At 35.3% G+C, this 22,759-nt stretch overlaps 2 protein-coding genes and 1 non-coding gene across 4 annotated transcripts; all 3 read right to left on the minus strand.

The window, feature by feature from the left end:
* Nucleotides 1-862: 862 nt before the first annotated feature.
* LOC7475525 (protein ESMERALDA 1) lies at nt 863-8,925 on the minus strand. Of its 2 annotated transcripts, XM_002315843.4 has the most exons (10): nt 8,220-8,925; nt 7,704-7,773; nt 6,604-6,671; nt 6,382-6,470; nt 4,173-4,370; nt 3,080-3,284; nt 2,798-2,965; nt 1,950-2,117; nt 1,676-1,866; nt 863-1,480 (listed from the first exon to the last, which is right to left on the minus strand). In XM_002315843.4, exons 1-10 carry the CDS (start codon nt 8,607-8,609, stop codon nt 1,318-1,320), a joined length of 1,710 nt encoding a protein of 569 aa, XP_002315879.1. In that variant the 5' UTR covers nt 8,610-8,925; the 3' UTR covers nt 863-1,317. The 2 variants fall into 2 exon arrangements, with proteins under 2 accessions (XP_002315879.1, XP_024466946.1); XM_024611178.2 differs by lacking the exon at nt 8,220-8,925 and having other exon boundaries at nt 6,604-6,693; nt 7,704-7,749.
* Nucleotides 8,926-14,434: 5,509 nt separating this feature from the next.
* LOC7459779 (10 kDa chaperonin, mitochondrial) lies at nt 14,435-15,288 on the minus strand. Its single transcript, XM_002315844.4, has 3 exons — nt 15,000-15,288; nt 14,758-14,897; nt 14,435-14,629 (listed from the first exon to the last, which is right to left on the minus strand). Exons 1-3 carry the CDS (start codon nt 15,102-15,104, stop codon nt 14,581-14,583), a joined length of 294 nt encoding a protein of 97 aa, XP_002315880.1. The 5' UTR covers nt 15,105-15,288; the 3' UTR covers nt 14,435-14,580.
* Nucleotides 15,289-16,268: 980 nt separating this feature from the next.
* TRNAS-AGA (transfer RNA serine (anticodon AGA)) lies at nt 16,269-16,350 on the minus strand. Its single transcript has one exon. It is a non-coding gene; the product is annotated as a tRNA-Ser (tRNA).
* Nucleotides 16,351-22,759: the final 6,409 nt, after the last annotated feature.

Below are 22,759 nucleotides of genomic sequence, written 5' to 3' on the forward strand. Positions count from 1 at the left end.
AAATTAAAAATTACTTTTATTAAAAAAATGGATTCAGGTCATGTAAGTTGTACATTATTTAATATTACTAAAAAAATATTCATTAAAATATTTCCAGTATGTTAGAGTACTTGTTGATGATTTTATATCTTAAAAGCGCAATAATAAATTTCAATTAAACACTATTTAACTGCTTCAAATGTAAAGCATGATAATCAGTTATCAAATATTATTTTTACCCCGGCGAACTGCATTATAACACCAAACAACATAATGTAGCAGTACCAAACAAGCCTTAATCTGAGTTTGGTCACCAAATCCTGCAATATTTGGATCCCAATCTCTATTTTTTTTTATTAACTATATTTGGATCCATCATGACTTCAAAAACATGAGAGGGTCCAAATCCAAAAAGATACAAGAGAGCTTTTATAATGAAAAAGACAAAATTAAATCCTTTTCTAATTGAATCTCAACCCCTTTCTAATTGAGCCAATTTTCATAGAACAAGATTAAATCCTTTTCTAATTGAGTTTTAAATAAATCATCCAAACTGGAGCATTTACAATAAAATACCATTTTGCCTAGAGTTTGGAAAATGCTGATTGCTCAAACGAGGAAAAACATGTTCATGACTAAATATTTTGGCCGACCAAAATTTGGAATTCCAAATCATTTTTTTTTCTTCAAAATATTCAATTGCAAGACATTAGTCAAGTGGCCAGGCTCGGTGCCTAACTATTTGCCCAAGAATGTCAGAGCAAAAGATCGGCCATCGATAGCTTCCCTTAAAATCTTACCAAGAAACAGGATTCACTAGACGAGCAATCAAGAGGCAAGGCAAGAACATGCATGCAACTTATAAGAAAAAGAAGAATCAAGCTACGAAAAAAATGATACCCTGAATTTTCACAAAGGTACACAATTCGTGTCCTTTTTCTAGGGTCTTGCACGTCTATCAAACTTCCAACTAATTTACAAGCAACGAGAAAACCAGGGTACAAAAGAATCTGACTAGCCATTGTACAGCTTGTTAGATACAGCAGCTGTAGCAGTATGTATGATAACAATGCTCAGTTAATACCCGGGGTAAAATGTAGTCTGCGTCCTCTGGCATCATGTACAAAAAGTTGCAGCTTCCCCATTTCAAGTCCCGGGAAATAATCTGATGAATGCGAACTCCATTAAATCCTTGAAGCTCCCAAAATTGAAGTGTAAGCCCTCCCACCATGCAGGAAGGGGAAAAAATGAAAGAATCGCGAGATGAAAAAATTGGAGTCATCAGCAAGATGTGTCCACAAAAATAACCGTAGGCAACAATCAAAATCTATTCCGAGGTCACGTAACTGAAGATGATCTTGAATCTTCTGTTCTGTTCACACGGCACATGCAATCTGGGCATGGATAGGAATATACGGAGTCATTTGGCCTTTTGAGTTCAAATCCTTTAGAATCGCTGTGAGACCGCATATTCATCATGTGTCGCTTGAAGCTCTTCCATCTGCAAAAAAAGAGGAAATACAAAAAAGTCAGTGCTTGTTTCTGTACACAATAATGTGCATTCTAAACAACCAAACATGTTCAGACTCCAGTCCCCTTCAATTCTTTATCCGATCATTTTAGTCTAGCACCACATGAAATGCAGGGTCAAAATCAAACTCAAGGGTGCTATCTGTGAAGCAATATAAATCCATACCCGATTTTCGGATTATCAAAGAGCAATGCTAACTTTCGCTTGTCTGGCCTGATTGTCTTCGAGTGTCCACCATACAAGAATCTTCTATGACCCATCAAAAAATGGGGGAAGTTGCCACCCTGAGTTGTCACAAATACCTCACTGTGAAGACACACAGTGTAGTCTATTGCAGCCATCCTGGAAGAATAATTCTGGAAGCAGCAACTCAAGTCAAATCAATGACACTTAATCAGGCCTGAAAGATGGATGAGAGAAAACCACAAACCATACAGACCTTGAATGGATCAAGTTCCTCATCCAATGCCAGCATGTCTTTAGTTAACAGATTTGGAAACATTTCCAACAGCGGGGCCATGTATTTTTCAGAATTGTAAATCTTTCCAGAGGCCAAATAGATATGCGTGTTTTTATCAAAACCCATGCCCCTAAGCATCAATCCAACCTGAGAAGGTTTAAAAAATATCATGCTATGAGAAAACTAAACCAAAATCTACAAACCTACAGGCACATGTATAAGAAGCTTTACAGTTACATAAGCAGATGGAAGTTTTATTTACACCTCATTATGTTGAGAAGTCTCAATTTAAGGTAAGAAAGTGATCAGAGTGTTTCATATGCATTCACCAGTGCTTCATGGTTGGGTCAATACCTGCTTTCCTTTGGACTTCAAGTTTAAACTAGTAGTGACAAAATACAGAATTTGCATGATAACTCAAGAGAATGTGAGGTTATGGGACCACAGTTTCTTAGGCCATACACAGTGCAGTTACTTGAAGACATGTTGAAAACTGTTTGTGCTTCCTAGGTTGTAAAACTGAACCCATTTCTCAGTCATCTCAGAGCTAGAAGAACATATGCACCTACTTATCCACCAACTTTTAAGATAGTGACAAAAAAACAGCTGAAATATTTCCAGTTTACTTTAGAATGTCTCAACAAGGATTCACAATAAGGGAAAAACATTGGCAACGACTAGCATTCACAATAGTTTCTACCGAAGTGTCAAGCATGAGTATTTTACACCTATTTGACCATGAAGATCATGTAAAGAGAACACATGGAATTGAATTTTGAGTATTGCTTTTCAATGGAATCGAGTAACAGAATATGAATGTATATTACCTCTAAAGGAGTAAGAGGACACTTCCCATTGAGCCTAATTGCCCCAGGACGTATAGTCCGACCAGGCTTTGTAAATTTTCCTTTCCAACCCCTTTCCCTCGCTTCCTTCATGTCTATAGCTTCTTGCTCTCCACCATCAAATACACAGCAAGAGAAAGCAACCATGTCCTGCAAGTGTGCATTTGCGACCAATTTAAGATTTCACCCAAAAAATACAAAACATTGTTGGTTGTAATAGTAAACAACACTAGCATTGAAACTGCTAATTTAATGACAGCTAACCTCTTCAAAGCGAAGATGAATAGAAACATACTTTCCACCATGGCTTGCGCTGCGTTCTTTCATTCTTGCTACCAATGTTTCTCCCATAGTTAATATGGGATTTGAGAACCTTAAAGCTTCATAATTTGCCAAACATCTAAGCCGTTGGACAGCTGGAGGAACGTCAAATGATAAGCGATTTGCAAAAGGAGAAATCCTTATGACCCTGAGACAGTTTTCAAAAATCATTGCTTCAAATTAACAATCATAAAAATTGATTGCAATATATTCAGCAGTCATCGGTAATAGACACACAGTGAGACTCGTGAAACATCATCAGAATGTGCCGGAGTCGTTCCAAAGAAGACATCAACAAAACCAGAAACAAGAGAATTAATTCTCTAGAAGAAAATTCATCTTTTCTAATATCAATATATGACGTTCTTTATGAATGTCTGCATATGGTGCTTATCTATAGGCAACAAGACAAATAAAATAAGAAACCTACTAAATAGAATTCCTAAACAGTCAAATAATAATTCCCAACGTTGTTTTTCTTCATCCCCCATCACTGCCTACCTACACTTCGAACATGTTTGCATCATATGTTGGTTATAATAATCTCTCGAGAAAAGCAATCAAAATAGGGAAAATGCATCAGAGTAGTCAGGGTCAGAATCTAAGGTTTAACATCAATACAGTGATGCAGACAATTTCAATGTTAAGATGTAGTTCTCTTTTACAGAGTGAAATAAACTGTTATAGAGCAATACAAGAAAGAAGTTATCAATTAATTACAACAGATTAGATTAATTTGACCAAAGAAAGTGATCAATTAATAATGACAGATTAGATTATTTGACCTTGACAATCATTCATAAATAAATACCAACACGATCCAAAACTTATTTGTGTGACCACCACGGGGGCTGCCCAAAACCACATCTTAAGGCATCAATGGATGGTATGGTTATCAGCACAAACTGAAACATAGAATGAAATGAGAGAGGGGGACACCTGGAATGACTTGCTGTTTAGATGGAACACAGAGTAGGCAAGTTAAAAGGTGGGAAATCTATGTTGTAACAAATAAGATTACAGCTTTACCACTCACCTTTCTTCTAATAGCTTTGGAAGGACAACATCCCTGTAATACTGAACAGGTGCCCATGCTTTTACTCTGAAGTTCTGGACATTAGTCATGTTGTTATCATAACGCTCCATAAGATATTCAGGAATCTTATCAACCACCCTTACTACATTTTCCAATGTACTGATAAAATAGTCCTCATCATATATGTCTTCGAATTTGCTGCACAAGTAAAACCCCGTCTCAACTGCTTTGGTCTATATGAAAACAGGTCTCTTGGAACAAAATATTATTATTTACACATAAATTTCTCATAAACTGTGGAATAAAAACAATAAAAGGATTCCACTTGTAGACAATGTTGTGCTTTGTTCACAACATAATCAACAAGTACAAAAATAAATAAAAATCCTCAATTTGTTTGCCCAACTTCAAAACTGCTCTTTTTCTCAAATAGAAATTTTAGATCATGGATAATTTACATATGTATCTCTCTCATTCATGAGCTAGTTCAATGAAAAAAGTAGAAGATAGTCAAAGGAACCTCTCAAACCAAATGCACACCTTGCAGAACGCATACCTAACAATAAGAAATCAACTTAAATATTTCTCACAAAATATCAATCTCCAAGAACCATATTTTCAAGAGGTAACATGTGATAGGGTGGGAACATCTAGCAACCACTAGACAAACCAGCTTGGAATCTCCCTCATAAAGGTACAAACAAAACAAGCTAGTAACCACAACACAAACCAGTATGAAAATCAAAATCATCTATCATGATAAATAATCCACCCAAACTACCAATATGTAATTTCTTTTGACCATATTTAAAATAGACCAAAGCATCTTATTTCTGTCAAGAAGCCAATTCTGTTAGGAATTCAAAAAACTGAAGTTTCACAACTTTGTGTGCTTGGTTGAATACAAAAGATATAAGGAAAAGTGGTAAAGTAGTTGCCCACTACCCAACAAAATGCCCATAGTTCATAGCAGCAAACATCTGCCACGAAATCTAGTCCACATGGAAGAAAAAAGTGGGAATCGATAGCACATCAATCAGGCCCAAACTTTTACAATAATGCACACGGAAAAACATGGCAGTTAACTGCAACCTACGCCAAAAAATTACTTTGATCAAACCTGACATATATAATAAAGTTGCATCATATACAATTATCCACCATAACTGCTAACTGAATTCTCGCCTTAATTGTTGAAACTACAGCTAGGGTCAAATGAAGAAAGCGGACAGCTCCAAAGTTTTAATATAAGCATGCAACTGTTTGCTCATTCAGTCAACCCTCAAGCTAATTTTTCAAAGCAAACGAATATGCATTTGATTTGTTTATCAATGAAAATGTCCCAAAACAAAAAAATCATCCAAACTATACCCTCCTAGAAGCCAAGTTTGAGTGATTTGAAATTGATTCTATCATGGCCAACTTCTATGGCAGGTCTTACAGAGAAAGTGCAAAGGGGAACTCTAAAAAAGTATTCAAGTATATCTGACCAGCATATGTAAACATGCATGAAAGAACCAATGCTATACACCGTTTAGATATTAAAATCCAAATAACTAAACCAAATCATCCATTATTTGTATGACTCGATAGATTGTAAATTATCTCCAACAGAAAACTCGTACTATCTTACATGTCCTATGCATGAAACAATCAACCACAATCAACAGGACCAAGGGGAGGAAGGTGACAAATCCAAACAGTGTCTAATAGATAATCTAATGGAAACTCTAGTTCAGAATTAGTGTCCTAATAAGAGTTTTTCTGCCCATACAGAGTAAAGGAAATAGTTTTTATAATATTATTTGGCAGATAAAATGTTGACAGGCATCACACGAGCATGAGCTGTTGTAAGTTTATTTGATTTTAGCGTGCATTTAAGCAGTAAGCTAAGCAGCTTCTTATGGTATTGACCAAATTGGGAAATCCGAGCATTTGTATGCAGAATGCAATAGTTAATTTACAGAGGCCTTTTACAATAGTTAGGTCAACTTATAGCCATATTAATATCCCAACATCATGAGAACCTTTTTATCAGATTAAGCTACTTGAAAAAGGGATAATACAGCATATGACGTGGTATTCCTACAAGTTACTTCAGTAGTACAGTTCACGAGTCAAACCAATAAAATCTCGTACTTTTTTCTCTATTACGACATTATTAGGCATATGGTCCCAAAAGATTACTGAAGAACAGGTGTTGACAAACCTAGGATCTCTCCAGATGCTATGATAATGAAAGTTAGGAATGAGGAGAGTTGCATTAAGAAAGCCCGCCACAGCAACCGCATTGCATATCTACAAGGATCCACAGCAATTGTGTTGAGAATACAAAATTGACAATTTGTTAAATGAACAAGAAGCTTGCATACTAAAAAAATCCTGAACATTTATGACTATGAAATAAGCAAAAACAAAGAATGAAACCAACCGAAGTTCTCTGCTGATTCAGACCACCATTTGCCTCGACATAGATGTAACCATTTGATTCAGGTAAGCCTATCATGAAACATCCACAACACTGAAACTTGGTAAACATAAAGACAAACATGACTAACACTTGGACAAGAAACATGTAGGACACAAAAAAAAAATGAAAAGAAAAGGAAAACATGATTACAAAGATATTGGCAAGTATTTATAGTGAGGAAAACATATTATTTATCCCTAACCGATAAGAAAAATCCTCCTGATATTCTATGGCATAAAAAAAATTCTTGAATGATATTGAGACTGAAACAGGTTGTTAAAGGTGGGAGCTACAATAAATACAGTCCTGTATTAAAATGACAAGGGTAGCATTGGTTTTCTGTTGTTTCATAGCAGTAAGAGTGACCACAAGAACAGGTATTCATGATGCAAAACCAGAATTAGATGTTATGTTTGCAATGGTGAGCCAAAAAAAATAGTAGCAATGATTTGAATATAGTAAAATAATATTATTCCAGTAATAGTCCAACTTATGATCATTAACCATATAAATACCAGAATGACCAATTTCAATAAGGCCCAGCTTCTTTTGACAGAAGAAAGCAGGCACTGAATTGAAATGCAGGATAAGTATAAACAGTGAGAAGTCAATCCCATTCCTATGCAGCATATCCTATTAAAAACATCTGCAGACCAACTGCCTCAAAACAACTGTGACCATTATATTCAGACAGACTTTTTCATGCTCCTGTACATTCTCTTTATCCATACAAGAATGATGCAAGCCTAAACAGAAACAAATGCCACGCACAAGTGCACACAATACAGCTACTGTTCAAATAAATGCAACAAAGCTTCATTAACATCCAATTACATCTTATTAAGGAAACCATATTTCTGCAACTAAAAAGATCCAAATCCAAGTATCTCGTACAGCAGAGATGCATCAAACTAAAGCAAGCAAAAATTAATTGATATTAATAACAGGTTTATATCAAACAATTGCAACAATTAAAACCCTACATACTATTCGCAACACTACACTTCAAAGACTAGCTGGTCAAGATATAGCATAATGAAGCTCCTTGACATAATCCATACCTTCAGAAGACTTCTTTATGCACTGTCTCCACTCACCACTTCTATACGAGTTTTTCCATACAGTTGATAGCTACAAGGAATTCAATTTCTTATCAACACGGACTAAAACATGAGTAAAGAGTAAATCATAAACATAAAAACCAATGGAGTGATTCTATAGATAGCCATAACAAGCAGCCAAGCACAAATATATATATATATATATATATATATATATATATATATATATATATATATATATATATAAGGCATTTAGAACTATAGTAATGCATTTCTCAGAAATAAGTTCTATCCAATTCTATAGACATTGCTATACATATCACAAATTGGAGCCAGCAACATCAAGCTGCCCCGTTTTAAAAATGAAACAGAACTAAGTGATAATTAAAAATTTAGATAGTTAAATCACACTTTGATTCTGATTTACAATTCATGCGATGCCAAACAGTTTCTACTGCAAGATCCCAACTTTCCAAATCATGCAGAAAATAAAGAAAGAAATAATAAAAAGCGCACCGCATCAGCTGAAGAATTATCGGCATCCATTTCCGGTCGAAGCTTCTCATAAATCTGAGGGCTCCGATAAACCGAACCAGGAGCAGGCTTATGGTCAATTACAGGGCCAACATCGAACGACACCGTTCCCATGTACAAAAGCATACCAGAAATATAAATGAGAGGAGCGAAAAGGAAAATCCCCTGGCGGCGGAGGAGGGCAGAGAGGAGGAACCAAGCGAGGCGGTGTGCGAGGGACCTTCCTGGCGGGTAGGAGGAAGGGGTGAACCGGCCAGACTTGGACCGGCCTCCTCCTCCACTTCCGTGACGGTACCTAGGTGAACGGAGCGGCGATTGAGGCGGTGAGGGTGTTGTGTGGCCGCTGCTAGGTATTCTATTGTATGCGTGCATTTAGTAGAATTGCAATAGTAATTCGATTTGGATCTTCGTCGTTTTGATTACTAGTTCTTTCCTACGACGTGTCGTCATGCATCTCTGTGTTTTTAGTGCTCTCCCTCTACCTCTCCCCTCTCTTTCTTGATTTCTCTCCCCCCTCTCTCTCTTGTTTGGAATGGTTTTAGAAGGGGAAAGACAGAGAGAGAGTGAGAGAGAGAGAGAGAGCACGTGGTGGTGGGGAGAGATTGTGCATGCAAGGAATGTATTTAAAAAAAAAAAAGAGAGGGTGGTTTGATGGTGGGACTCGAGAATGGCTTCCAAATGCTGTTGTTCTCGATGAGAAATATGAAATATAATACGTTTAAAGATTAGATCGATGTTGTTTTCTCTCTTTTCGCTATTTCTTTGTTTGAAAATTTAAATGACGCTTCAAGTTAACTTTAGCATCCCTTGACCTCTTTTCTAATAGGAAGATTTTAGAATATCCTGGAATAATTAATAATATTAATTTTATAAATTTACAAAAAAAAATAATGAAAAAAAATCACATCCTAATCTATAAAAAATATTTTTATTTATATTTAGAATATTTTTTTCTCTCTCTCTTTATTTTTTTACTCTTTTACAATTATATCTTTTTCATGGAGCAAATATTAGCGGTAAGGGGTGAAGCGCTCAAAAAATTTCACCTATACATACTGGTCTGGTATGTATGGATGGTTTATTTAAGCGTTGATTAAAAACAAGTTTGAATGTTGGCAGCAAAAACTGGCTTTGAGGTGTCCAGTGATTTCTTTTTAAAAATATATTTATTTTTAAAAATTTCAATTTAATTTTTTAGTGTTTTTTTATGATTTTAATATGATAAAAAAATTCATCGCCCTGCATTCAATATTAACAACTCATGTCCGTTGACCGAGAACATTTTTCATTTTCTTATTTATTTATTTCTTAACGACGATCCACCTATTGCATTTTATTCTCGCCTTTGATTATTTTTTGTTCTTTGTACAATTAATTAATTACATGAAAAAGTTGTTTTGATTTTGCCAAGATTTATAAGCAGCTTGGGAACAAATAGTCTTGCTCCCATTTTCTCGACGAAACCAAGAAAACTAATAGAAAGGAATTGTAATTTGCGTGAGGCTGCTTTTTTATTTTTATTTTTATTTTTATTTTCTTAACGTCAGCAAGGCTGCATCAATCAACGAAATTAGAAGAGAAGGCAGTTCACAGTTGGCACAGGAAAGCACTTGTAGTGCAAGTAATCATATGCTATCAATGCCCCTTATTTTAGAAGGGAAGCACGTGCCATGACGAGGCACAGCTGAGTGGCGTCAGTGGCGCGTTGTTGGTTGCCCTCTCCTTCGTGTCTGCTACCAGCGCACAACAAAAGCACATGCACTCGCTTCGAACTGGTTTGATTTTTGTAAAGATAAGTTATTTTTTAGAGTATTTTTTATTTAAAAATTTATTTTTAATATTGCATATCAAAATCATATAAAAATATATAAAATATAATTTAAAATAAAAAATTAATTTTTAAAAAAATATTTTTAAGCTACAAAAATAAACAAACAGTGATCTCAGCCATCATCACAGCGCCCATTTTCCCTTCCAATTTTTTTGTTCTTTTTATCTTAAGCTATACTCCCCACGTTGTGATCTTTATTTAAACCCAGAGATGGCTGATAACAAAAAATCTCGTGGAAGTACCAATTGCCAGTAGAAATCCTGCCAAAAACCTTGGAAAAAAAACCACTAAAGAAACATCCCCAGTGGCTGGAATGTAGGAACTCTAAAACATTCCTGACTGAAACGTAAACTTACAAGTTCGAATGTAGCTCGTAAGGGACTGATTTGAGCTTTAATTGCCTGATACGATCACCTTGTCTTGTGAAGGGGTGTTTGGTAGTTTGATTATAGTTTTTAAAGTGTTTTTTATTATAAATATATTAAAATAATTTTATTTTTATTTATTTTAAAATATTTTTAATATTAGTATATCAATCTGAAAATATCAAAAAAATATTAATTTAAAATAAAAAAAAAAATCCAATTTTTTTTAAAATATTTTTAAAATATAAAAACAAATAGATTGGGTCAAAGATGTTAACTTTAAAGATAGACATTAAATTTGGAGAATATCACAACCTTCATCCCTAAACAAATGGTGCCTTTTATTTTAATCATGCCAGATGCATCACAGGCATGTGAATTGAAGATAATGCAGGGAATTTTTAAATCAATGGAAGCAAGCTCATTTATGGGGACACTCTGTGCTGCGACACCTTTATTTTCACCATTGGCTGGAAAACTTAAATAATTCTAATCCAGGTGCTTCTAGTAGTTATTTTATGTTCTTGTATCATACGGCAATTGCGCATGGATGTCTTACAGAAACGCATCGCTGCAGTTCTGTCAGTCACGACACCCTCTTCAAGTTAATTATTTAATTTAATTTAAATTTAATTTAACTACTGATCTCTTTTCTTGCCCTGTTTCCCCCTGTTGGTTGGCCTGTGATTGCTTTATTTCACAGATTTGTTGGTCTACCAATTTTTTTCTTACATGAAAAAGACACGAAGCAAAAATTTACAAGAGGGCCATTTTGATTTCAGGACAAGCAAGTTGGGTTCTCGGTACGTGCTCCACCAGTGAGTAGTGACCAGACCTCTATTCATTGCCAGCTCTGTGAAAAACCCCAGCACAAAAAAAAGACAGGTGGCCAACTAATTTCCTCCTCTTCCCCTTCGTAATACGCCCCCCACCAAAACGGGTTGGATTGGGATCCTTGGTTTTATTTTTTAAATCCTAGCCTTAAAATTTATATCAATGCGGTCATTGTATTTCCATTTCGAGGTGAAGCTGTTACTGAAATAAAAGGGAAATAATTAGGCAAATAAATGCAATCAAGATCCTTTTTCAGTATTAAATCAACGGTTAAAAACAATAATTAAAACTAAAAATAAATACGAGAAAAAAATAAAAACTTAAAAGAAGCATCAGATAAAGACTTAGAAGAAGCATCTCTAAAGAGAAAACATTTTATTTGCTTATAATATGTTTTTCTTTCAAGATGTTAGAGTTTTTAAAAGCAACAAAAATTCTCCAAATCTTTTAATCATTTTTTAGTTAATAAAATATATATATAAAAAAAATATGGTGAAACTTGAGAGAATTATATATATATATATAAAAATTAAATTAAATTATACTTCCAAATCCTTGTTTCTATGTCAACTCAACTTTTAGTTTAACAAAGTCTAGCAATCGATCTAAATTGAAAAGCTAGGGTTCATGTCACTTTATCTCAATCACCCCCAAAGCATTCCATCTGCCAAGAGCAGCAGTTTCCTAAGATTTGCTCGGCCGAGGAGACCATTAAATTAACCAACCATGCCTACAGCTCACGGTCTAAAAGCAATTGATAATGAACGGGGACACCATGTGCTGCTTTTTCCATGATCAAACGAGGCAGGTGAGGTTGGCTTGAAAAGTAGCCTCTCCTCGTGTGCTCGATAAGAAAGCAGCTCTTCAAACTTTGGTATGGGAGGCAACGGAAAGAAATGGAAAATCGATTTTCATCGTGGGTATTCTCGTGTAAGCTAGAATACATTTTCTTAAATCATTTAAAAAATATTTAGTTGTTCTTGCTGACGCGCAAATTATCCTAGAGATATTCTTTCCACCCCTGAAAAAAAAAACGCAACACATGAAATTTGCCACCGAAAAGAGCACTTCTCTTGGCAAATCAGGACAGCGACTCACGTATGGTCACTGAGATTTTCCAATCAGACAGTTCATTGCCTCCTTAGCCTATACATTACACTTTCTCACTATGTTGTTGTGGGGCTACTAAGAAACTAACTTCAGGTTGTCCAGTTGTCTTCCTTGTTTATCTCCTCAATCACGGCCTCAGGAGACGCAAGCACACGGACATGGATGTGAGAACAGACAGTACTAGAGGGGTCAACCATGTAGATTGGAATTTTGGGCCTCACAAGATGATTTTGCAAATTACTAGGCTGGCACTAAGATTGCAGTTGAGATCAGTTTTTTTTTTTTTAATGTAACTAAAATTTTCATATCATGAAAAACTATTTTGTATTATTACTAAACCTGGGTTAATTTTGAAATTTCTCCATTTTTTGTCTAGACTAGGTTAAAATTAAACCATATAGAAATTGTTTTAATATGATCTGGTCGACTTAATCGGTTCAAGAACAACCCAACCAAACAGTAAACCTAACCTAACAGTAAAAGGATATGAGAATAAAATTAAAAAAAAAAATTAACATAAAAAACCCTTATAATCTATATACTTGCTTAGCTCGTGTTTAAAATTAATTTGTGTGGGAGTTTTATAGACATGATACAGTCAACTTGATCAATTTAAAAACAATCCAACCAGTTGAAAAAAAAAGAATGGGATTGAAAAAAAAACTAACGAAATTGATAAAATAAAAATTCTTCCAACTCGATTCCTTGCCTAACCAGTTTTAAAAGTAAACTTATTGGGAATTAATATGAGATGACTCAATTGACTTGTACTGAAAAGAAGAAAAATAAAAGGGAGCAATACAGAGTAGAATTAGCATCGCCAGTTGCAATGTACTGTCTGGTGGTCCGAGAGATGTGGATTGCTCCAACACTTTGCCTGGAACAAATTCATCACCCTTTAATGCAATGCCAGGCATGCCGATCATCACCAATGAATATTCATTCTTTAAAATGGTGCAGATCTTATGACAATTATAATCATAGTTAAAAATCAAAATGCCGTACTTTTAACCCAAAAAAAAATCAACACATTAAAAACCAGGTTTTGTCCCGAATCAACAGGATCTTAGATCAACTTAAATTTGGCAACCCATGGTCATAAATCAACTTAGATTTGGCTAATTTAACCATTCCTCTATTTTTCAACCTGGACAGATCCAAACTCTGGAAGAACAAGATCCAGATCAAGCCTTTCAGGTTTCATAACCATGACCATCCCCCTATTCTGCCAACAACTTTAAAATGCAAAAATCTCGAAATTTCAAGATCCATATCTCAGAACGGACTGGTTGTCTGGGAGTCGCATATCTAAATTCCAAAAAAGAAATCATGTTTTCAACTGAGTCTCCGACTCTCCATAGACACTAGATAAAACCTTTACTGTCGAAGTCTCTCCGAATAATTAACTCAATACAGCTCAAATCTTTTAATGATCTCCCTTTCGGCCATAATGCATAATCTGAATTTTAATTTGCTGTAAATCTAAACCTCACTTGGCATCTCATGGCAAACGCGCCAAACTAAATTCCTCAAAGCAATAACCAATAAGAGAATACAAAGAACAATAATCCTACCATGCATTCTCACAACCAAGCTAGCATCTACGAGATATAATCCAGTTATTTAAATCGAGTTACATCCACAAATGTCATTGAAGTATGATATTGGAATGATCAATCATTAGTCTTGAAAAAAATCAGAAGTGCAAACACCAATTCACTGGCATTTAACATTTCAATCATTGATAGCATATATAGCATCAACGGATAGGCCAACCTATCCGTTCATCCACGACCCATTTGCTCTAATCAGTAAGTCAATGCTGATTGTTTTTAAGACACCAGCACCTATGCTGACAATAACAACGACAAACTCTACAGCAAAATCTCAGAGCCATTTCCACCATGAACTCGAAAGTCATCGTCAAATTAACCAATACTTGAATCAGTCATGTACTTATTCCCATATGGTTCTGTTTCAGTCTAGTTAAAGACGAAAATAATGCAAAAACAAGGGGGAAACCCCCAGAAAACAGAGACAGATAAGTGCCATTCTCATATTCTAAAGAAGACTAACTTTAATTCAATTTAAAAAAACCCAATCTGTTACCAGTTACATCCATAGAAACCAGGGCCTTAACCCCAAAAACCTAAATATAGTTCCCAAAAAACAAAAACCCATTTAAATGGACTGCAACCAATTTCTACTCATGTAAAGTGCCCAAGATATCCTCGTCCCTGTACAAAACATACCTGCAAAGGAAAAAGAACAACCAACACAGACCCAACAACAACAAAAATAAATAAATACACGGATAGTCAAACCATTAAAAGAATATCATAATACACAAAAATTAAATCAATACACATGAAGCACTTACTCTTTTTCACCAAGCTTGACTTGGGTACCCCCATATGAAGGCAAAAGCACAGTGTCACCTTCCTTCACAGCTGGAGGGATAGTGTTCCCTTCAGGGCTCCTTAACCCAGGACCCACGGATATCACTTTCCCTGAGTTCAGCTGTTTTCAGGCAAATCACCACCACCCAAATTCAATTATAATATTAAATGTAAACAGGAATTAACGCTGAAATATAGATAAAAGCAAAAGTGAATGAGATACCTTAGTAGATGTCTCGGGGAGGAGAATTCCAGCAGTTGTTTTGGAGGGAGGGACGATCTTCTCCACCAGGACGCGGTTGAGGGTAGGAATCAAGCGCCTTGCCATTCTTTTCTCTTTTGTTAAAAAAACTGTTTCGGCAAAGTGAAAGAGTGGAGCTGCAGTTCTGAATGTTTCCTTTTAAAAAAAGAGGGATTGCAGGAGGAGGAAGGGGTTGGGGGATCAAGTTTCTCTAGAGAGAAACAGAAGGTTCTAGACTTAGATCCTAGGGTTTTGTTAGGGTTTTAAATGGAGGGCTGCGTGCCATTAATTATGGGCATCCATGTTTCGAGTATGGGTAAGGACTGCGGGATGGATACGAGTCTGGGTTCCGGTCGCCCATTAACCAATCCCAAATTCTACTCTGTCAAAAAGGTTTTGCCCAGTATCCAGCCCATATATGTTAAAGAATCACTCCACAAATCCATATCCTCCCGGCCCGGCAATATGCATGCCTGTTCCATTTACATAACTGGCTTGTCCCAGCTAGAAAATAGATTTTCTGTTCATTTTGTCTCTTTGGTTTTCAAAAAAACTATTTTAATCCTCGTGTTTAATAATATTATACAAATCAGTCATCAATTGAAAGGTTCTTGGTCCTCGTATGTTTTCAGAAATACATATAAATTCTTGCAGTAAAATAAATGGATTTAGATCCAGAACATGTTAGATCATGTACTTGAAATTAAAATTCGAATAGAATCTCAATTATGTTATTTAACCGATTTGAATTTTTAAAAACATGATTTGTCATTTTCCTTACTAGAATAACAAAGGATCTCATCCAAAAAACTCCCATGTATCGAGAAAATATGACTTGGGAGTCCATACAAAGCATATTATATAAACATTCTTTTCTTTTCGTTTACCACGTGAATAAAATAAAAAATGCATAAAAAAAGGTTCGAACCAGGTGACTCGCACTGTGACATGTTATTTCAGAATGAAAAATCAAGATTGAGGCTTATAAATTCTTTTTTTTTAATTGATTAAATGCTTACCATTTCATAACCACATTATGTTCATTTAACTCAATAGTGGCGATGGAGACTAATTCATTTATGGATAGCGAGTACAAGGTCAGAAAAGCAAATGTATATAAATCGATCCAAGATAAAATGAAAAGTGTTGGATGGTTTGCACTATTAACCTGGCTCTGAATTCCTTAAGAAATATAATCCTGGGGTTCAGGGAAAAAAAAAGAGGAAACACAATAAAAGAAAGATAATAACGCGTGAGCGGCAGGATTCGAACCTGCGCGGGCAGAGCCCACATGATTTCTAGTCATGCCCGATAACCACTCCGGCACGCCCACTTAATGATGAGAAGATGATTACTATATTATAGTAACTTAAGTATATTGGGCTGCAGTCCCAAACTTAAGCTGTAAGGAGATTTTTTTTTGACTGAATTACTAAAATTGATAGTGTTTAAATGCTTAAAAAAATTGGTATCACAGTAACAGTTATTTTTTATGTTTGTATATTAAAATGATATGAAAATATAAAAAAATAATTTTTGAAATACAAAAATAAATAGTGTAATTAGATTTTTTTTAATATAATATTATTAAAAATTCAAATCTTAACTGAGACCGTAGAAAAAATATTTTTTTATGAATATATTAATTCAGATATGATTAGACTTCTTAAAAATCTACTGAGGAGAGAGATTAACCTTCAATAGGTGAAGTGTGGTTTGAAAATATCTTTATTATTAAAAAAAAGAAAAGAAAACTAAAATTGGTTCCACGATAACAGTTTTCGCATCAGAAAGAACTGCACATTTTGACGTATCATTGTGATCCTTGCCATTGCCATCTGAAAGGAGTATCCTTTGCTACGTGGCAACTAATTAGAGTACTTGCTATCCATGTTGCTTTAAAATTTAAATTGATCTAATTTGAAAATAATTGGAGAATAGTATATTTGATGACATTTAAAAATGGTTACATGCTGCCGTGGAAAAAAGAAGCTGATGATTTGACCTCACAAATTTGGATCTATCTTAAGACACATGCATCATACAAGAGGGACAATGACAACGTTCCAAGACCCCCATTATTGCCATGATGCACCACCGCAGAGTTTCAGACAGGTTAAGATGAAAAGTTCAGATACAGAGAATAATTGATGCAGCTGCTAGAAACGTTGATTCGCAGGGACCAGGGTACACATTTCGGATTAGTATCAAAATCCAAGATATTTATGGATAAAATTGATACGTTAATAATTAGTTAAATTTTTAGTTGAATAATCTGACATATTTTTTATAGTTAAAATATGTTATTATATTAATATGAATGGGTAATTAATAGCATGTAATATTTGGTAAACTAGATGATCGGTAGAAGGTGATATTTTGTAAACTGGTACCAGTAAAATATTTTTTTATGGACGTGATGATTTTTTAATGGTAAAATCAGTGACTTTATAGAAAAAGAATATACAATAATATTTTAAAGAGAGATACTCTGAAAAATACATATATATGCAACAGATAATGAAGAGATTGTTAATTTTTTTTAAAGATTTTATAGTGTATTTATAACTCATAAATCTTGTTATTTTATAGAGAGAAAAAACAACAACGTAATTTTATCTTTGAGATATTTTAAATTATATTCTATTATATATTAAATTAATATAAAATATTGAAGACGTGTGGAATCCAGAAATTTAAAGTAATATTAAAGTAGGGGATACAACAAATATGCTAAAGTTTTTCGCCACTTGTGTGTTTTGTAGCGAAAAAACTTTCTCCACCAATACAACAAATAGTAAAAAGAAAAAAGAAAACATAGAGAAAAATTGGAAAACCTAACAAAAAATACAGAAGAGAAAAAAGATATATTAAAACAACCGTTACCATAGCGTGGCGACGGCGCGAATTTCTACTTCCAATCAGAACAATATAAGTTTTGTGGTGGTGAGGGTTTTCCAAGCTTCCCGTTTACATCTCAGGTTTCACTTTTTTTACAAGTCATTTAATTTTTTTGTATTTCAACCTTTTCTATTTCTTTGCTTTGTTTTTCTCAACTTCCAATTCTTTTACATATTTTCTTCTGATATCTTGGGAGACATTTTCATTATAATTGATTAGAGAGTAATATAAATCATATCCTGGGACCTTACCTAATAGCTTAAGCTATTGGGTTGAAATGGTTCTTTGACATGGTATCAGAGCCTTGATAACCAAGTGGTCTCGAGTTCGAATCTCACCATCCCCATTTATTTGATAAAAAAATTAAGCATAAGATAATGTGGATTTGTGCAAGTTTCAAGCCCAAAAGGCTTTCACTTGAGGGGGTGTGTTAGAGAATAATATAAATCATATCCTGGGACCTTACTTAATAGCTTAAGTTATTGGATTGAGATGGTTCTTTGACATAATTAAAAGGTGATATAAAAGAGGACTTGTTAGAGGATAAATACGTGAATTAAAAAAGGACCTGTTAGGGGATCAAGGAGCAGTTCAGGGAATTCTCCTAATTGTTAAGATCCATTTTTCAGCTGATGTTGGGTTGTGGAGTGGAATTCTTCTTCCAGGGACACTGAGGACAAGTTCACGGAACAGGTATAATATCCACACGTGAAAATAAAGTTAGAACCACAACTTTTAATAAAATGTGATGCTACTGTTCGTATAAAGTAGCAGTTGTCTTTAATTAGATGTTGAAAACCTTTTGAAACAGCAAAGACAGGCCATATGTCTTGGGCGGCAAGGTGATGAGAGATGGAATATAAAAAGGAAGGAAAAAGAAGATGCGGTCCTTGTAATGTCGTCAACCATACTTGAGAAAGTAGAGCTAGGTGCGAATGCATGATCGATCCTTCTTTTGAGAAACAAACAACTGGTGGTGGCCGAGAAGAAAGACATGTCTTTCATGCCTTTGTACGTATGATCAGCTGCAATTACAAGTTGGTGCAGTGATTCATGGTCTGAGAATTTCTTATAGTATGATTATTGATTGCTAGCTGCGATCATGCTGATCTATTCGGGTGAATCTTCGAAGTGGCTGTCCATTTCATAATCTTCACTGAATATTCATATCCTCATCGGTCTCTCTCGCAATAATTAAACAACTGGAGATTTTTTTAACAAGGTTTCGAGCAGCACAATAAATTAGTATTTTCCCATCTCTAAATTTTATCCCTTCATTAAAAAAAAATCTCAAAATTCAATTAATATGTTGTTCCTCGAATGCTAGTAGCTAAACAAAAATACAAAACCTACGATGATGAATAGTATACAGTTTCATCACCATGGGATTTGAGAAGGGCGTTCAATTAATTAGAACATAATGCAAAAAAGAAAGAAAAAAAAGGAATTATTCAGAATATCAAGGGCTTCAGAACTGGCGAGCAAAAAAGAAATTGCGTCCCATGTTGTTAACATATGCCATTTTTCTCAAGACTTGCTCGGATTATCCTACATATATAGCATTGCGATACGGAGCGTCTAGTGGTCTTCCACCAGCAAATTACGAATACTTGTTTTTTTTAGCCTGGTTCAAGGATGAGCAGGCAATAATTAAGCTTGATGCAAATCATGGAATTAACTAGAAGGTCCTTACTTTGTACCTTAAACTGCGCATTGATGGCTTATATCCTTCACTCTCAAAGTACAAAGTCATTTTCTTTTGTTACAAAAGATAACTTAAAATCAACCAATAACCTTCTGGGAAGGAAAAAAATGTGTGTGCCGTCATTCGAGATAGAAACTCATGTTTCTCGAAGAGTTGGGTTCGAAGTAAAAGAAGTATGTGTTCTGGCATCTCAAAGCAGAGCACCTTGATTTGGAAAAAAAATCATGGAAGAAAATAATCCCAAGTTACTTGAGACGATGACAATTATGTGTTTTGGTGGCGACATAAGTCAGCAGTCATAATTAGTGACAATTGTGTGACTCTGGACCATCTATATAAACACCATAACCATACAAATCCACAACCTACACAATCTAGCAAGCAATGTAAGTGCACCGACCATGATCCAATTTTAGGCTGATTGTACTCAAGACTAGTGGCCCGTGGCCACACTAGCTAGAAAGTGAGCTGATGAGTGCATGGCTTCAATCAGATAGATGAAAAAACAAAGAAGATAAGCACCTCAAACAATCCTTTGTTTTTCTTTTACTTGGACCTTAACTTTATGTGTCACATTGTCAATCCTTTCCACACAAAAAAAATGATTACTTTTTTTCTTTTCCAATCCCTTCTTTTTCTATCCTTTAATTTCTTTAAAACCTTATCATTCTTGAGTTTCCACAACAAAGCAAGTGCAAGGGAATCGCCAAGCATGGGAGAATAAAAGAGCTAGCTTTGATGACGATTCGGAAATCCAAAGCCTAACTTATCTCTTGTCACAGTCGAGGTTCAAAAGTGGTCAATTCATATGAGCTTCGAAAATAATTGTGGTGCGTATAATTATACATTGGCAGTTACAGGTGGCCTTCCCTTGTAAGGCTGATCTGAAAAGGTGAAACCACTTTCCGGTGGGTCCAAATTGCCACTTAAGATATTCTTACACAAGGATAAGCTAACATTATTTAATACAGCCACTCCCCTATAGAAAAGCTTAAGCATTAAACATAAGCAAGTGGAATAAACTATGCTAATTGGATTCGAAAGTGAAACCTGCACCCCACTCCACTGATACCAGTCTATTCAGTATATTCTTGCCTGATAGGGGTAGTGTGATTGCCTCTGATCAGTATTCAAGGTCAGGGCTCGGCCGATATTACTCACACCTCTCCCGTGACACGACAAATATAGTATGCTGATCAGTCGAGTAATTAATTAAACTGAATGAAGATTCCCTACTCCGTGACATAAAGAGTTACTTGCGTGTAGATTTGTCTGGTATCATTTGCATGTTGATTTCTTATTCCTATATTCAATCATCCAGCTTGGAATGGTAGGGTTTCTTTCATATCGTAAGGCACATGTTTTTGTGCAATGAAGCAGCAGATTGGGTCGTTAACATATTCTGACAGGAGTCTGGGCCAAGGAGATATACAATCTCGACTTATCGTGTGTTCGGACTTCGCATCGCAGTTAAAGAAAGCACAGGAACGGTGGCCATCCCAATATTAAAGAGGGTCACTAAGACTTTGCAGCTAAATTCCATCAGGACCACGAACAAGAGCAAAAGTGTTCCGAGTAAATTTATCTGTAAATCAAAACTTAATTTATCTGTAAATCAAAACTTAATAGAGCTATAGTCTTTTCATAAATGCAAGAGTTCGGGTATAAATTTTTTATTTAAGATTCGAACAATGAGGCATTGAATCTCGATACTCAAAACTTGTGCAAATATCCATTAAATAAAAATAATAATAATGTAGAAAACCACGAATGGTCGTTGTTTTGTGGCATGTCATGGCAGCTGAGGTGTGTGGCAACTTGGGTTTTCTACAGACGGTCTACTTAGTGGTACAGAATGCACACGATGTCCATCTCTGTATTGTATTGAAGGCTTGTAACCATCTTCATAAAACCCATAACCAGCTTACAGAGAAACGCACCATATCTGAATTGGAGACAAAATTGAAGACCGGGGAGGCAGCACATTCTTCAGGATATTCCAACTTCGGCAAGCCACATTTGCCACATGGCCAACTCTAGGGCATGCTCGTTAATGTTGGCCTTCAATGTTCATTACTCCTCTCTTAAATTGCAAACTCAAATTTTTAGAGATGATGATCACGGGCCAGTTAATTCACATGTTAATAATCTGCCGGCAAAAGAGGGGCACAGTCAAAAAAGTTGGAAGAAGTAAAGCTGCGAAGACATGAAGATTGAATGAGGCTAGATGATTTAAATAAACTGATATATATCCAAGACACAAAGCTGATATAAAAATATGCCCCATCGAAAGGCTGGGATTTCAAGTTTTAACTCCAAAAGGAAGAAAAAATAGTGGAATCTGGCTTTCAAATGAATATTCCAGAGCCTGCTGTGCTAGAAACAGTACGATTGATCAAATTTATTGAGCTCAAGCACATTGATTTTAAAAGAAACGAGATTAAACTTAGACATAATTCAAATCGTAGTGCTCTGAAGCAACACTAATGAACTATAGCCTTTAACATGGGGTTGGTTAATTAGCAATGTGAGGATTAAGTTTTAGTGTAGCCTTTGATGGTAACTCTATACGTCTCATGACCTTTTTCATGGCGGTAATCTAAACTTCATTACGGTATGCTTAAAGTAAAATCCCTTGAGATAAGTGTGGATATGAATCATATGATAATTATAAATGTGCGGATAGCTCCCCTGTCTTCCATTCTTGCAACCAGAACGCCAATGAATGGTGCCGCAGGTTATTTAGCACCTCGTCACCTTTTCGTTCTCTTTTAAAAAAGGAGTAACAGTTCTGCTAATGAACTTTTCGTACACATATAGCATGGCATGCAGTTCTTTCCAATCAAAAGTTATGAGCCTTTAGGATTAGAAATTTGGAACATCTGTGGACCGTTCGCAGGGATACTAACAATTTAATTAAATGCTAGTTCTTGTTAATTAAATTCTAATATAATCAACTCTTCGTCTAGATATCAATAGACAACAGGGCAACGACCATACGAAAAAGGTGAACATGCAACATTTACAGAAACTGATTTAGGTGTGTATCTTTGTAAGAAGCAAAAGGAGTTTGTGGGGTCTATAGGGGAATGCTAGTTTGATAAGGCCTAATCAACAGCCGACCCCCCCCCTCTCT

This window comes from Populus trichocarpa, chromosome 10 (assembly GCF_000002775.5).
Source record: "Populus trichocarpa isolate Nisqually-1 chromosome 10, P.trichocarpa_v4.1, whole genome shotgun sequence".
Lineage (NCBI taxonomy): Eukaryota > Viridiplantae > Streptophyta > Magnoliopsida > Malpighiales > Salicaceae > Populus > Populus trichocarpa.